Genomic DNA, 15689 nt, shown 5'->3' on the forward strand with positions numbered 1-15689 from the left:
TTTTCCTGTTAGGGAGGACTGGAAGAGGTTTCATAATGGAAATGGTGGGGTTGTAGGATTGAAATAAAACCCACCCAAGCTCATTTCAGTCTTCCTGCAGAGGCCAGCCAAAAATCCCCTGGTTCAGAACTGTGAAAGGGGTGTTGAGAAAGGAATAATAAAGCTAAATGAAATCCCCAAATTAGCAACACAAGTTGAGAGTTCATTTTTAATCCAACGGGAAACCACTGCAGAGTTTTGAAAGAAAGGTTAGTTATCAAAGCTGTGTTTTGGATTATTCTGACACTGTGTATAAATTAGACTTTTTAAATACTATGGGTAGGGGGCAAGAAAGGGCTCAGTGGGCAAAGGAACTTGCTGTCACACCTGATTAGGTTTGATCCCAGCGACCCTCAGGGTGAAAGCAAAGAACTAGCTCATGCAAGTTATTCTCTGACTTTCATCTGTGTGCACTACAGTCTACACACACACACACACACACACACACACACACACACACACACACACACCATGAAAACATTTTTGATGATTAAAAATATAGCAGAGATTGAAGACCAATATAATGGCCATTGTGATACTGGGCCAGGTGCCAGGAAACAAAGAAGGAAAAATCAAAGGAGATTGCGGCTCAATAAACATAAAACAACAGAGGGGAGCAGAAGGGGTAGAGCTCAAAGACTGGTGTCAGCAGTAGTAGGGTGCACGCTGCTTTGAGTTTAAATGTCTATGTGCCAAGGGGATTGGCAATGCCCTTAAACTGGGAGAAGAAACAGGAAGATGAGGCTTACAGAAGAAAAGAGAAGGTTTCACTTATGCAGTAAATATTTACTGGGCTCATACTGGGTGCCAGGCACTGTTTGGGGCAGAGTGGGGTGGATAGTGTAAGAGTTACCTTTAATTTTAAAGTATTTGATGTGAAAGAGACTCTGTTCCCAGTCTGTGTGACTCCAAAGCCAGAGCTGGAGTCAGACAGTGGGAGTCAGGTAGGAAGTGAAATAGCTTTCTAATGGACGGTGGCTTTGGCTGGGCAGTAAGAGCCCTGTCATAGGCAGCATTCAAGAACTTGGTGGCCTTCCAGGAACACTGGGACAAAAGTCCTTCCTTGGGACGGGGGCTAGACTAGCCTTTCTGACAGCTGTCTTCTTCTAGTCTCATGAGTCTCTTCTCAGATGAGGTAGTTCTGCAGGTTCTATTATTAATCTGTGGTTTCTCTCAATTATTAAATAAATTACTCAGTCTGTCTGCCATTCAGTAAAACTCACACATTTACATCTGTTATTCTTGAATTATTTTTGGTTAGGGCTCTTCTTCTTTATTAAAAGAAAAATTCTACCCAGTTAATGTTACCTTTATAGATATTTTAGAATGGGATGCCTGGTAGATAGGGTTATAAATACCAGAGGGGGGGAAGGCTTTTCTTGTGCCTAATAGTGTTGCTATTTAGAATGAACAGGGAATAAATTATCTTGACTTGTAGATTATGATGCAGCTTCTATATGTTGCAGTAATTCAAAAAATTAAAAAAAAATAAAAACAGAGAGGTTCACTTTGATACTGCACGGTAAGGAAAAAGAATAATTACACTGTGAGGCTTTTCATCAGAAACACTTCCTTCCAGTGCATTTTAAAAGGGAGAAAGGCAAGGAAGGAAGGGGGAAAGAGAACCCGTAGTGAGCCTTGTTGTGAGCTGTAGTTCAAGCTCCGAGTTTCCTAGTGTCTTTTGAAACGTAAAATCCCACAACAAATAGCTCGGTAATGTATAACCAGGACGAAGATTCAATTCCGATTTAAGCACTTTGGTTTGCTTTTGAGTCTTGCTATTTTCTGCATTTGTTTTGACTGCTCTCATCATTCAAGATTGACGCTTGGATGGGTGTGTAGGAGGCAGCAGCAGCAGCAGGCTTACAGCTTGCAGACAAAAAAAATCTGCCTTATCTGATGGCTATTATTGAAAATGCGAGGTGTAGCCTGGGCTGGGTAATGAAGGGGAGCGAGCGAGGGGGAGCAAGGAGCATGGAGCTGCATACTGATGAGTGTAGGAGTACTTGATAAAAAGAATTCTGGCTGCTGGCCGTGCATTGCTCATTGTGGAGTACTCCAACAATCACATAGAACGCAGAGCAGCCTAAGCTGACAGCTTGATATACCTTCTTCTCCTGCCTGCTTTTGGGGGCTGTGTGACGCACTGGTCGGTAGTAAAGGTTAATATGTAAGGCATGTGGAGCTAGGATCAAGTCATACTCCACAGCCTGCCTGGCAAACTATGTGTTACTTCTGACTTTGCTCTCTCGCTGAGAACATTAATCTGTCAAGCTGGCGGGCTCCTTCGATAACAACTTTCCCCGGAGCATGATGTGGCAATGCCACCTCTCAGCCCAGGACTACCGCTATTACCCCGTGGACGGCTACTCCCTGCTAAAACGCTTCCCTCTTCATCCTCTTACAGGACCCAGATGCCCTGTGCAAACAGTGGGACAATGGTTGGAAAGCATTGGGCTACCTCAGTACGAGAACCACCTGATGGCTAATGGATTTGACAATGTACAGTTTATGGTAAGATGCTCTCTGTGGTCATGGAGCTGCCTTTTGTCTGTCTTTGCTTCTTATGTGTCTTACATGGCTCAGAGGCAGCCTGATTTGCACGGAAATGGATCAGCTTTTTATATATGTAACTGCATCAGGAATTTGAATGCCTTTAGAACGGAACTTACTGTGTGCATATAGACACCGACTAGAAAATGGGATCTATATGCATCCTTTAGACATGTGTGTTGTATGAATTGGTGAGAGCTCTATTTATAGGCTCTGAAAGAAGATTAGCATTTATATTCTCCCTGTCATTCTTTGTGTGATTTTTTTCATTTAAATTTATGATCTTAGCATACAATTATATTATGCCTCGCTTCAGGTAATCCTAGATTCTGGTGATAGGTTATTTCACTTGGACATCAGCATTATGATTAATTAGGTAATCTGCTATGTTGATGGTATGAGGATCGTTTTTCCTGCTAATCATTCAATAAGCAGTTTAAACCCTGTGAACGGCCCTTCATTAGCTAGCTACTTCAGCTGGTCGATTAGCGAGAGTATGTGCTTCCTTCCACATGCTGACTGAAGAGCGATGAAGTATTGTTTGTTACTTTCGGTGAAAATCAAACACTTGGATCAGTGAGTTGTCAGTGTATAGAAAGGGACTGATGTACCAAATGCATTAGTGTACTTCCGAGTCCTGGTCTATGTGCAGACTAAACTGGCCGTGTGCAAACTTCTCACTGTGCTTATAAAGGTGAGGAGGAGGATGGGAGGGGTGCAGACGACAGTCTAGTTTCTAATCATTCTGAGACCTCCCCTAGTGCTCATGAGTTCCCCATGTTAAGCTACGTTACAGCCCTTCTCACCTTTCCTTGTTTTAAAGGTGCCACCACACATATCACTGGTCCCTAAATTTAGGGAGACCTCCATGTCATAAGCATGTAGCCCACAAACTGCTTGTAGAAATACTTAATGGATCCTCTGGAATAAAATGCTGGGCTGACACCTACAGCATGATCATAAAACACTGAGGGCTACTTAGGTCCTTTCAGTTCCCTTTGCAAGATTGTTTCTGTCCAAACTTGGCAGAATTATTATAGATTTGAAGGTTATTAAGATTGTTAAACTTCTACAAAAATGCGTATGCCTACAAGCTTTTTAAAATGCTCAAATGTGGCCCACCCTATGAGCTTTAAATAATAAATGCATAAAACCCCGTATGGGTATCTTGTTTTGTTTTTTTTTAATAATGAGCTATGCATTTTTTCTTGTGTCCATCAGTCACTGGTTTTACAGCCGATTCACTGTGGGTGTTGAAATAGGATGGAAGTAGAAGTTAAGACTTACTTGGGGCAATAAACAGATGTTGTTAGTAATTAGAGGGACTAGCAAACAGAATGAATGTCCCTTCAGCATTACTTATGTTGTCTGCACATCTCTGCATCTCTACTCTTTCCTCCTGTCTCCTGCTGAAATGGGTACCTCATTCCCAAGCCATTGTCCAAATTTATTCTGGCCCATGAGAAGCTGGGCTTTAGATTCCCTGAGTTAATTGGTCACACTGAAGGACTTTAATTCAACCTAATTTTCCCCTGAATATTAAACACTTAGGAGCAAATGTAATCCCCCTTTGAAAGTATTTAACAAGAAGGTAATCACACAGGTTTTGAAGAATTTGAAGAGAGAGGGTGAAGAACAGTTGGGTATGAATTGTGTACAAAATGTATCCGAAAGGCAAAAACCCCAAACACAGTGGGAAGGTCAAAGTCTAATCATAGATTGTGGTTTTACCTGTTTATTTCCAAATATTGCATGTAATCTTCCAGAAAATAAGAGCACCTTGTTAATTCAGACAAGCCAAAGACTTGCATCATGAGACAGAATTTCTAAACAAATCAGCTTTGATTTGCCATGTAGAAGGTCTAATTAATTGTGAAAATGTAGTAAATTATGAAATGGTGTCATCAATTAGTACATTACATGCTATCACACCCCATTTGTTAGCTACCAGCATTGTAATGAAAGAGTGTCTCTATTTATGATTATTTATTGATTGCCACAGTCTACTTAATGTTGAACTTAAGCATGCAGTGATTGTCCCACTTTAAGAAACAAATTTCATTAATGTAAAATTCTGTTACACCTGCTCAGTTTCCGTTGGATATCATAGTCCAGCTTTTGGTTTTTTTCTTGTAGCACATTCTGACCTGCATTTATTCATTCTGTTGCCTAAGCAACAAGCACCACGCTCCCATTAACTATGATGTAGTGTAGGTCTTATTAGCTTTTTAGAAGAAGACAGAAGACATCAGGAGGATATAATTAATGTTGGTTAAATGTTGCAATACATCCATGCATGCACTTTGTTGTGGAAACATTCTCCAGAGCTAATATTTCATCTAATTGATATTCTATTTATGAATTAAGTTTAAAGTTTTCTTATAAATCACTTTTGAAGAAAGTATTATTGACAGTCTAATTTTTTTCCTAAATCTGTTCTATATACTCTTAAGCATAAACACAATATTTATTGGTTGATTTTTATCTCATGGCAATCATTAGCTTTAGTAAAGATCTCTTAATAATGATTCCTGAACATGATTAGGAAAGAAGGAAGCTCCTCTCCACATGCTTTTGATTGTTTATCAACTGCTCTCACTTCTCCTTCAAGCTCTTAATACTTATCCTAGATTTTACAGATGTAAAATTGTTTCTATATCTTTAAAGACAAAATTATATACTTTTGTTCCATGCATTCGTCCTGGTTTGTACAACTTTGTGGAAACAGATCCAGAGTGTCCTTAAGTATATAAAATGAATAGAAACTGGTACAATTCAAGAAGGACTACAGCAGTTAAGACTTTGGGAAAGTCATGTGTGTTTTGACATCAGAAGCCCTTTCACAAGTCATGTGTCTGAAGTCTTCCCTAGTCCCGCCCTGCTTGTTCCTCTAAGGACATATATCACATCCGTCTGCTCTCAGCATAAACATAATCTACGTGCTTCTCACCAGACCTGGGAATGCTGTAGGGGTCCCCTGAGCCTTGTGAATTTCTTCAGTCTTTGCAATGTATGTAACAAGACTTAGTTTTAATGTTGCTTATTTTTCCCAGCAAGGGGTTTACAGCTGTATCAGTTGTTCTGCAGAATGCATTTGCTTATGGTTTTCCTTAATATTTATTGCTACCACCATATTTCTTTTTCTAAGTTAGATGACTGCTCCCTGAGTTGTCAAAGTCTCAAGTCCTCTATCCTTTTCCTATGACTTTTCTCCTGTATGCCCTATCCCTGCTCCTCAGGTACTGTCATTTCCTTTCTTCCCCCTAGACTGTTTTATTCTCAAAGGTCTCCCTGCCTTGCTTATATAATGTTCCTTAAGGACTATTGTCCATACTAGTGTGTCTTCTCTGAATCCATGTAGTGGCTGTATTTTGCAGCCATCATTCCATCTCTAGAGTTAAAAATTAAGTTTCCACTTGTGTATACCTTGTTTTCCTAACTAGAAAAGAAACCAGCAAGCTTTTTTGTGTGTTGATTTCCTTGCTTTTTCTCACAACTCCTAATGTAATGCTATGTACCTAGAAATCCACCTGTAAACACCATATACACAACAAGTTGACATGGCTGGACTTCCAGTCTCATCTGTAAACTAAAAAAGTCATTTTTTGCCCCTGAGAATATGGAGTGCTAGTTGTCTTATTCAGGAATTGAATCCTCTGTAAGTATTTCCAATGTGCTAGGAAGTGTTAAATACTAGGGGCTTAATGATGAACAAAACAAGGCCCTTGCTTCAGTCAGGGTATGCTGTTATCCTGGGTATTTGCTTGTACATCCTACAAACATTCCTTCTTATACATAGTGTATAGTACGGAAATCTTGCCCCTCATCTTTCTGTACAGTCAGCATCACTCAGCAATTTTCCCCCTACATTAAATTATGGTACACAACAGGAAGTGCAAAACATCTGTTGGAGCACAAAGTCAAGGAATATAGAGATAGTGGTAGTATCAATAATACAGCAGATTTATGGTGTGAAGACCAGATTACAAAGCTTGTGGCACTCTGAGGAGGACTGACTCATAGGCTCACTATGCTCACTAACCAACAATACATGTGTAAATTCTAAGGGGGAAAAGAATGAAATTATATTTCATGTCATACTTTCAGTATCTCCTGTTGACCTATTGACTTGGGGTGGTTTAGCTATTTTTAAAATGTTCAGGATGATGTATTTATGGAGTCAATTATAAAAGTAATACTGGAAGCCCCACACAAATTGGCATTTTTGTGAACTTGTGTGGATAGCATTCAAAAGCACTTATTGGAGGTCAACTTGAGCAGTGCCCATTACAAACTGAAGGAGACCCATGGAGCCCTTGGAGGTGATCAATTTGAACAAAAGATATGAGCAACAGAAAGCTGATTAGTACACATTTAACCAAAACTTTTCTCCGGGTTTTGTGGTGCATATTACATGCGAGTGGACCTACAGATCTCTCATACTTAACAGAACTTTGCTGTAATAAGAGGACTGTTTGCAGCTGGTCTGGCAAAATGACCTTTAAGTCTTAGCAAGTCTTACCACTATGCAAGCACGATGAAGTAGAAAAATAAATTGCCCCTGATGGGTAAGACTAACCACTCCCATGATGATTTCTTAACCATGTCACAAGCAAATTTATGAAGTTTCTGAAATTTGAAGGAAATATAAGAGAAAAATGCCCCCTTCCCCCACCTTCTTGTTTCTGGTGGAGCCTTGAGTTGAGTGGGTAGCCGTATTTTGCAAAAGCAGTTATGATTTTCCAGACTCACTTAAAACAGTAACGGTGAACTTGTTCTTACAATAGGTTTTTTCCAACCATTGTCATTTAAGATCTGTTGGTATCTAACAGTTGATGCCAAAGGGAAGCCATTTTTTATCTGGACAACAGCTTAATTACAAATATAAGAGGCAGAGACTTCGGAGGGGTCATGGGGCAGAAGGAAAGGAAGATTTTCATCACCAGTCTTGTCTCCCCATCATTTGGTTTGCCCATCTGCAAAATCAATCTAATGAGGAATCTAGAAGCAGTGCTGCTTGGGGTGATTATATTAATATCCTGAGCTGTTTAAAGGTGCAGTGCACAATGTTGGTGCCAAGAGAGACACTAATTGTTCCCGTACATGCCATTAGCCTGGGGAAGGCCACTGATTGCTTGTGCAGTACAGCAAGTCAGAAATGAGGGCATGTGCTGGAATGGCCATGTTGAAAGAATGACTCTTAGGGAAGATGTCAGCCATGGTTCCAATCTGCTGATGGAAAGGAGCCTTTGCCTCCATCTGGAAGTTGCTCTGTTTAAATTTTTAAGTATTAAAATATGTTGCCCCATTTTCTAATAATCCAGTAATGTAACTCCCATTACTAACTAATGTTCGCATGAGTTGGTCTTTAATTTAGTCATGGAGCACAAATTTGCATAATTTGTTCTACAGAACTGCTTCAAGTTACCAGATATTTGGGATGAGGAATTTGCATCATAAGTCTAAAAAGTTACTAAAAACTGCTGAGTTACAGACTAATTTTAAGAAATCCGACTGGAATCATGTTTCTTTTTGCTTTAGAAGAGCAGAACTCCCAGGCAACTTGCTCAGTGGCTGTGACCTCCATTTTCTCATTTCCAGGCAATGCCTTAACTTCCCTATAGCACAGCCCGCTTCCAAACTTTCCTACAAACTGGTGCCCTTCCTGGCAGCTGTGATCTGCTTCTCCACAAATTCCCACTCGTTTTCCCCTTGCTTCATTTCTCTTTGCCCTCTTAGCTTGTGCGACCTTCTCTCTCCAGTTCTTACCCTCATCCCAGCCCCCACCCCCTACCCCAGCTGTGGAACATTACACTCTGTCCTTTCCATCACCCTATTCTACTTGTCTGTGTGTATCCAGATGAGATCCTCTACTTTCCAGATATGCTCCAAGAACCACGTCTGTTTGCCTTGCTGTACCTCTTTATACCTGGTTTCCATTGCCATCCAACTGCTCACTGTGTATTTCCATATGCATATATGCATACGAAGCATTTAGCACAGATCTGGCATAAAATAAATGCCCGACAAATGTTAACTGTAGCTGCAACCAGAGTGATCTAAGGCACACATTTGCTTTCGTCTACAGTGCTTAAATCCTTCAGAGGTTCTTATGTGTAGGAGATGGTATTTCTAAAATCCTTAATGTGACTCTCATATTTGGGATCCCTGCTGACCTAGACCCGGATAATTCTCTAGCCTTATCTATCCCGTCTTTTTCTTCTCTGTGCAGTAGAGAACTGAATTGCAGGCTTTCTCCCACTCCCTGGCTTTGCACACACCACTGTCTGCCAAGAATCATCCTTCTCTCTTAACTCCTTTTTATCCTTTGGCTCTTAGTTCAGTTGTCACATCTGTTAGCTGTCAGTTCTATTCTGACATTTCAGATACAAGTCAGTATGCTCCTTCCCTAGGACTCTTCCTTAAAGTCTCCTTCCTGGGCTGCATTACCTGTGCATTGTCCATTTACTCCCCACACCCAAACCCTTCCACCATTCATATATACTGGACCAGACTTTGGGATTCTCTGTGAAGTGCCACATGGCAAATCACTTAGAGTTTGCAAGACCTATGGTCCCTGTGACCAAACCTCTCTGTCTCTGTTGTTGTACTCAAATGGCCATAGATGATATGAAAACTGATAGGTGACATTTTCCTCCAGTAAATTTTTATCCATGAAAACAGGCAGATTAATCATTGGGCCATAGTTTGCTGCCCTGCTCCACAGTTAGAAATCAGTGTTCATTCCCTGTGTCTCCAGATCTAATGAAAGAAAGCAAAAGCAAGCACAAAAGGGAGGCATGGGGGTGGAGGGGGTGGCAACAGGCAGGTGGCTACAGGAAGGGATTCTGAGGGTCTGTTTGTTTTAAAGATGATCTCAGCATGCTGCTGAGGACAGTTGGAGCAAGATCCAGCCTTCGGGAATTTGACAAGAGCTCTGGAGGGTGTTTTGCAGACTAGAGTATATTTTCAGCAAGTGAACTGAAGAGGCCTGAGATCTAGAAAAACACGGCTGTAAAGGGAGTCTGTCTTCCCTCTGTGTGGGACTTCCTTTCTCTTCTTTCTTCACCTGATTTTTCTTGAATTCATTTAAACCTCTAATGCTAACCTGTCTCTTAGGGGGCATACTTAACCTTGCTGGTGCACCCACAGTGCCCTTTTCTTAGCTCCGTGCTGGTCCTTATGTTTCGTTGCAGTTATTTTAATCTGTTCAGGTTCTCTGTTTTTATCCTACTCTTAAGCGGTAGAGATCGGGTCCTATTTATATTTGTATTCCTAAAGCCTAGCAATACTGCCTGACATAGTAGTTTCTCAACATTGATTGAATGGAATTTTAAGTACTATGCAGATTCACATAAGTTAACCTATATAATTCTTACCATCTATCAATAATTATTAGTATGTCCATATTTAGAAATGAAGAGGATGAAACTCAACGTAGTTTAAGAAAACTATTAGCAGAGCCTGGATTACAAAGCTGGCTCTCGCCGGGTGTTGGTAGGGCACACCTTTAATCCCAGCACTCGGGAGGCAGAGGCAGGAGGATCTCTGTGAGTTTGAGACTAGTCTGTTCCATAAGAGCTAGTTCCAGGACAGTCTCCAAAGCCAGAGAGAAACCCTGTCTCAAAAAAACAAAAAAACAAAGCTGGCTCTCCATGATGAAAACACCTCCTCTGGCTTTAATAAGCTGAAACAATGTCTTCCTTCCCCTCTTCACTAAATGTTTCCAATGAAGGCATGGGCGGGGTGGGGGGGTGGCTATGGGCTCCACTCTCAAAGCTCTCCCAGGCTTCTTTACCTTGGCTCTTTTGTTGGATTTTTTTCCTCGCACCATACCTTACTTTCCATCTTCACCTCACTGCTTCATAAGAAGACCAGTGCTTTACCCAAGATAGAACTGGCATTGCCAAGTATGTGTTCACCCTCATTTCTATCCTCAGTTGTCTCACAGTGTGCCAGGCCCTAAGTTCAAGCTCAAGGCAGTAGCAGGGTTGAGTCTACTGAGGCCTCTAAAGAAAGAATCTGTTCTGGGTGCCTGTTTCCTTACTCCTTGTTTTGACATTGGCTTTCATGTCTTTGCATGACTGTGCCTACATTTCTTTTTTTTTTTGTAAGGAAGACTGTCATACTTGGTTGTAAACCGTCCTATGACGCATTTGAATTTGACTGCTTCTATAAGACCCTATTTCCAAAATATGGTCACATTCCAAAGTTCTAGGGGTTGAGACTTTAACATCCCCATTTCCACAGGTGATTGCAACAATCTCCCTGTCTCCTTCCTAGATTCTCTATACTGGCCCATGTCTGTCACATGCCTTAGGAACTATCCAGTCATTTAAGATCACATGTTTAAAATAACATTGAGAAATAAGAATCCTTAGGACACTAGTTGTGGATTACAGAGTTGTATAAGGAGGAGAGAAAATTAAATGGGTGATTATGACAGGTTTCTAGACATCAGTTCATTGATTTCGGTTGCTTCAGTCTGTAGAATTAAGTTTCAAGTTGTTATGCCTTCTGTCTTCCTTTGATTGAGCAAAGTTAATCAGGATTTCCATATAAGCAGTTGGAGGACATCTTGTGCTTATTGACCAATGTCTGTTTAGAGGGTTGGCAAGAAAAAAAAAAAGACCTTGCTTTTCTATATATTCAAAGGTGATCTTGGAATTCAAGTCCTAGAAACTAAAGTATATCAAGTTTATTTGATAAAAGTCATATTCCACATTATTGGAACCAGAAAAGTTCCATTAAGAAGGAGCAGAGCATCTGGGCTTCACCAGGCCTGAATAACGATATAGGCTGGCTGGTTATACACTGCCCCAGAACAAAATTAATGGTAACATTCAAGCTGGTAACATCACTGCCAGATATCCCTCCATCTTTCAGAAGGACACAAGCAAGAGATCATGTAGACCAATTCAAGAAGTGCTGGATAAGCTTCAATGAGTTGTTTTAGGAAGAGAAGAGTGAATGGTTTAATATAGAGTCAGAAAATGCAATTTGTTGACTTCCTAGTAAGTCATTATGACATAGTAGAAAGAATAAGGCTATACTAAGTTTGTATTGTGTTTTACATGTGTTATCTAAATCTTTGTGATAGAGAAATAGAGTCTGTGTTTAGTTGTAGTAGAAATGGTTTAGAATTAGGTAAGCCTTCCACTCTATGGTCTCTGAACAAGGTCAGACATAACCTATTTCTTTTCAAAACTCTCCTTCAGCTCGATCTACCCTTGGGTCTGTCCTCTTACTATTTTTCCCTTTATAACAAAGGTTTCAGAAGAAATTTCTGTGCTCCCTGGCTTGCCTTTCAGTTCAATAAGTTGGGCTTGATGACATCAGCCTTTTCCCTGATCCTGGAGTTATTTATAAATGATGACCAGCAGTGTACTGCTAACTGCCTGAATTCAATTTCAGCTTTCCAGTCCTTATTAACCTTATCTACCTACGGTCTATGATTCTATTGACCACTGTTTCTCTCCTGAGTGTATATTGCTTGAGCATCTCACATGCCAATGCTGCATTTCTCTGTCTCCTTTATAAAACCTCCCTGCCCTTGCCCGCACCCTTGATCCTCTGTTTTCACTCAACCAACATGAATTTTGCTACCTCTTATATGGTTTCATGGCTCCCCAAACTCAGTGCCTAAACCTGGCGATGCCCTTTCCCCTAAACCTTCTTCCATGAAAAGTAATTGAAGGGATAAAATGTTGATGAGAAATGAGTTCTTATGGAACTGGAAAGGTAACCACTGGTGTTGGTAGCACAGAAACCTTGACACATTCCATAGAGTGGAAGCCAGAGAAGCCATGTTACATTGAATGGAATAAGTAGCAGACAGCTGGTAAAGGAGGTACTACAGACCAGACGGGAGAAGCCCAGAAATAAGCTGGCAGCTAAAAGGTTATTCGGACAACTGTTTCAATTGGAGAGATTGGAAATATGTACATGGGTATTGAATGGAGTGATGAAGTAGAAGAAAGGGAGGATTTGGAGAAGAAGAGAGACTGATTGAAGAAAGGTAGTGAGGAGGCCTAGGATTCAGAGACAGGTGGAGGGATTGGTCAGTAGTAAGGACATCTCTTCTTCAAGTGAAGGGAAGACATGGAGGATGGCCACTGCTATGTATGGAAGCTGAGGAGAAGGTATGAGTATGTTTACACTAATGCTTTCAATTTTCTGGTGAGTTATAACATTAATGAGGGGGATTTGAGGATAGAGAAGATACTTAAAAAGCTAACTTGGGGCTGGTGATATAGCTTAGCAGGTACAATGCTTGCCTAGCACAAAGCCCTGCGTTCAGTCTCCATCACTCTTTAGAACTAAGTACACATAATCCCAACACTCAGGAGGGAGAGCAAGAAGATTGGTCGAATAAGGCCATCCTGTGATACATGAAGACCCATCTAAGGAGGGCAGTATCAGAAAATAGGAAAAAGAATTTACTAAGAAAATGGGTTATCACTATAGGGCCCATGGTTAGTACTAGTAAGTCATTAGGTTATATGGAAAGTGTAGAGATTGGGAAGACTGTGGCTCTTTAAGGCATAGAGTTGTCCCAATTGTCTGGCTTCTTCATGCACCTAGAGTGAGAATGTTGGCTGGCCACTTAACCTTTGTGAACATCGTTTCTCGTGTGCAAATTGGAGATAGTATTACCTAGTTTGCAAGGTGATGGTAAGAATTAGATTTAGGACAGCTGTGTGCTTCTAGCAGGCAATGAATCACAACGATAAGAGAACCTGCTCTGTTGAGCTGGCAAACCACTTCAGAATGACTGATTAACCAGCATAGAGGGCAGTGATGCACACAAGTTCTCACAAGACTCCCTTGCTCTCACCCTCAGAGCACACAGAAACATGAAAGAGGATTACCTGAATTTTCCTAGGAACACCAAAACATCCATATCCTGCCTATCTAAGAGACCAGATAAGGCTAAAGGCCATTGGGAAGCTGTATCACCATAACTCGCCCATACTCACTGCAAACCTTGATTAATTGGCTGTATGTACACCTGGAGAAGTGAGCCATTGGGCTTACAACCTTTCAGTAGTACAAATCCCTGGAAGAATATCATAGGATACCCTTAGAAATAGATCTGATCTTGTTCTGACCAACTCAGTAACAGACCCACTTAAGGACACTCACTCATAAAATGCCCTCCTAAGTATAGCTGCTCAGATTATGATAGTTTTTCTTTGTGAGTGTTTGCTTTCTGTACTTGTATGTGCACCACATGCACACCTGGCATCCAACGAGTTCAGAAGAGGATATCGAATTCCCCGTACTAGAATTATAGAGAGTTTTAAATTACCATGTGGATTCTAGGAGCTGAACCTGGATCCTTTGTGACAGCAACAAGTGCTTTTAATCACTGAGTCATCTCTCCAGCCCCTGTAATAATTTTATAAGAATATTTGAATACATAAGAATGTAGTAGTTCTGTCCCCAAGGATTAATAATCTAAACTTTCACTGAAGTATTCACATACTGTAAAGCTTATGAAATATGTGGTAGCAGTTTTTTTAATATAAATCTGTGTTTCAGATCTGCATCTTATAATCCTTCAGGATGTGTTGACAATCTGATGTAAAAAATAGAATTTTGGGGTGTGTGTGTGTGTGTGTGTGTGTGTGTGTGTGTGTGTGTGTGTGTGTTAGGCTCTTAGGAAAATCTTTTTAAATGGGTCCTGGCAAGGTTTACCCATTCATTCATAGGGGAATGAACTGTGTACAGATTCTATTCATCTACTGTGGAAGGGACCACAGAGAGGCATAATCTGCTTAAAGACCCTACAGTCCACTCAGGAAGCTAAGTCTAGCAAACTTAATGCTCAAAAGCAATACACACTCAAGTAGTAATGAAAGGCATTATGGCATAGGTTAGGATGTAACTATGAGAAGAATGAATGTTATAAATTTATGAGTGGTTATGTCTGTGAAGAAAGAGACGTCTGCCATCTAGAGTACTCAGGGAAGACACTCTGGTGGAAGGGGTCTTGGGTAGCATTTGTGTGAACACTGAGGAATCTGGTAACCAATAAAACAATGAATGGAATCTTGAACAGATGAGGTGAGATGTCCAAATGCAGATAGCATTTGAAAAACAAAAGGGATCCTAGTCAGGTATCAATGCCAAGGATCAACGAATGCTTCTCTGAATGAAAATGTAACTACTTTGCAAAATCGTGGTTCAGGCACTATGCGTGCACCATGTGGAGAGACAGCACTGCGCATGTGCCGTGTGGAGAGGCAGTAATACGCATGTCATGTGGAGAGACAGCACTGCGCATGTGCCATGTGGAGAGACAGCTCACCGGCCCACCTCTGCCATTCCTCGCTGGGTCTGCCCAGATGTCGGTACACACATGCACTTCACACGCCGAGGCAGCAAGGATGATGAACAAGGCAACATCTGTCTGAGGCTGATTAACCGGCTATTTCTAGCTAGTGCTGATGAAAATGAAGTTACTGGTTACATTAGGTGTTTCTCCAAAACAGAAGGTGTTAGTAATTGTTTTCATGACTGTGGCAAATGCCTGAGGAAAACAACTTGAAAAAGTTTTGGTTGGGGTGGCGGGGTTGGCTCACCATTGGAGGGTCTAGTCCATCATGTCATGTCAGGGAAGTCATGGCAATGGCCGGAATGAGATAACTACTTACATGCATCCATACCTGGGAAGGAGTGACCAGGGAAAGCTAACCCTACACTTGCCTTCTTTTTACTGAGTCCAGAATCCCAGCACGTGGGATCCTGTCAATCACAGAACTGGTCTTTCTTCCTCAATGAACGCAGTCTAAAAACTGTTGCATACATGTTTGCTGGTTGGCTCGCTCCTGCCAGGTTGACGCTATCAACCACCACACCTACCATTCTAAGGGCAGAAGTTCTGTCTCAAAGCCAGCAAAAACCTGTTTTCAATAGCTCATGTCCTGTGGTTCCCCCAAACTGCACTTCCTGTCCACCAGACCCTCTGGTCTGTTTGTCTTCAGATAATCACTGATCCCTGTTAATAATACAGCAAATACCTGCATCCTGCACCCAGGACCCCTGCTTGACTCTCAGCAATAAAACTCAGTTTCTCCAGAATGTTCCAAGAA

General features: G+C 41.1%; 1 protein-coding gene across 10 annotated transcripts in view; it reads left to right on the forward strand.

The window, feature by feature from the left end:
* Positions 1–15689, forward strand: part of Anks1b (ankyrin repeat and sterile alpha motif domain containing 1B) — a 1028376-nt gene that overhangs the window by 631505 nt on the left and 381182 nt on the right. For 7 of the 10 annotated variants that reach the window (XM_035451549.1, XM_035451550.1, XM_035451551.1 and 4 more), the window contains exon 1: positions 2350–2553. In XM_035451549.1, coding sequence (XP_035307440.1) covers positions 2350–2553 — 204 coding nt within the window. Of the gene's footprint in view, positions 1–2349; positions 2554–15689 lie in introns of those variants that run through there. The other 3 variants (XM_027392602.2, XM_027392606.2, XM_035451548.1) reach the window with 1 other exon arrangement.

Source organism: Cricetulus griseus (assembly GCF_003668045.3).
Source record: "Cricetulus griseus strain 17A/GY chromosome 1 unlocalized genomic scaffold, alternate assembly CriGri-PICRH-1.0 chr1_0, whole genome shotgun sequence".
In the NCBI taxonomy this organism is placed as follows: Eukaryota; Metazoa; Chordata; class Mammalia; order Rodentia; family Cricetidae; genus Cricetulus; species Cricetulus griseus.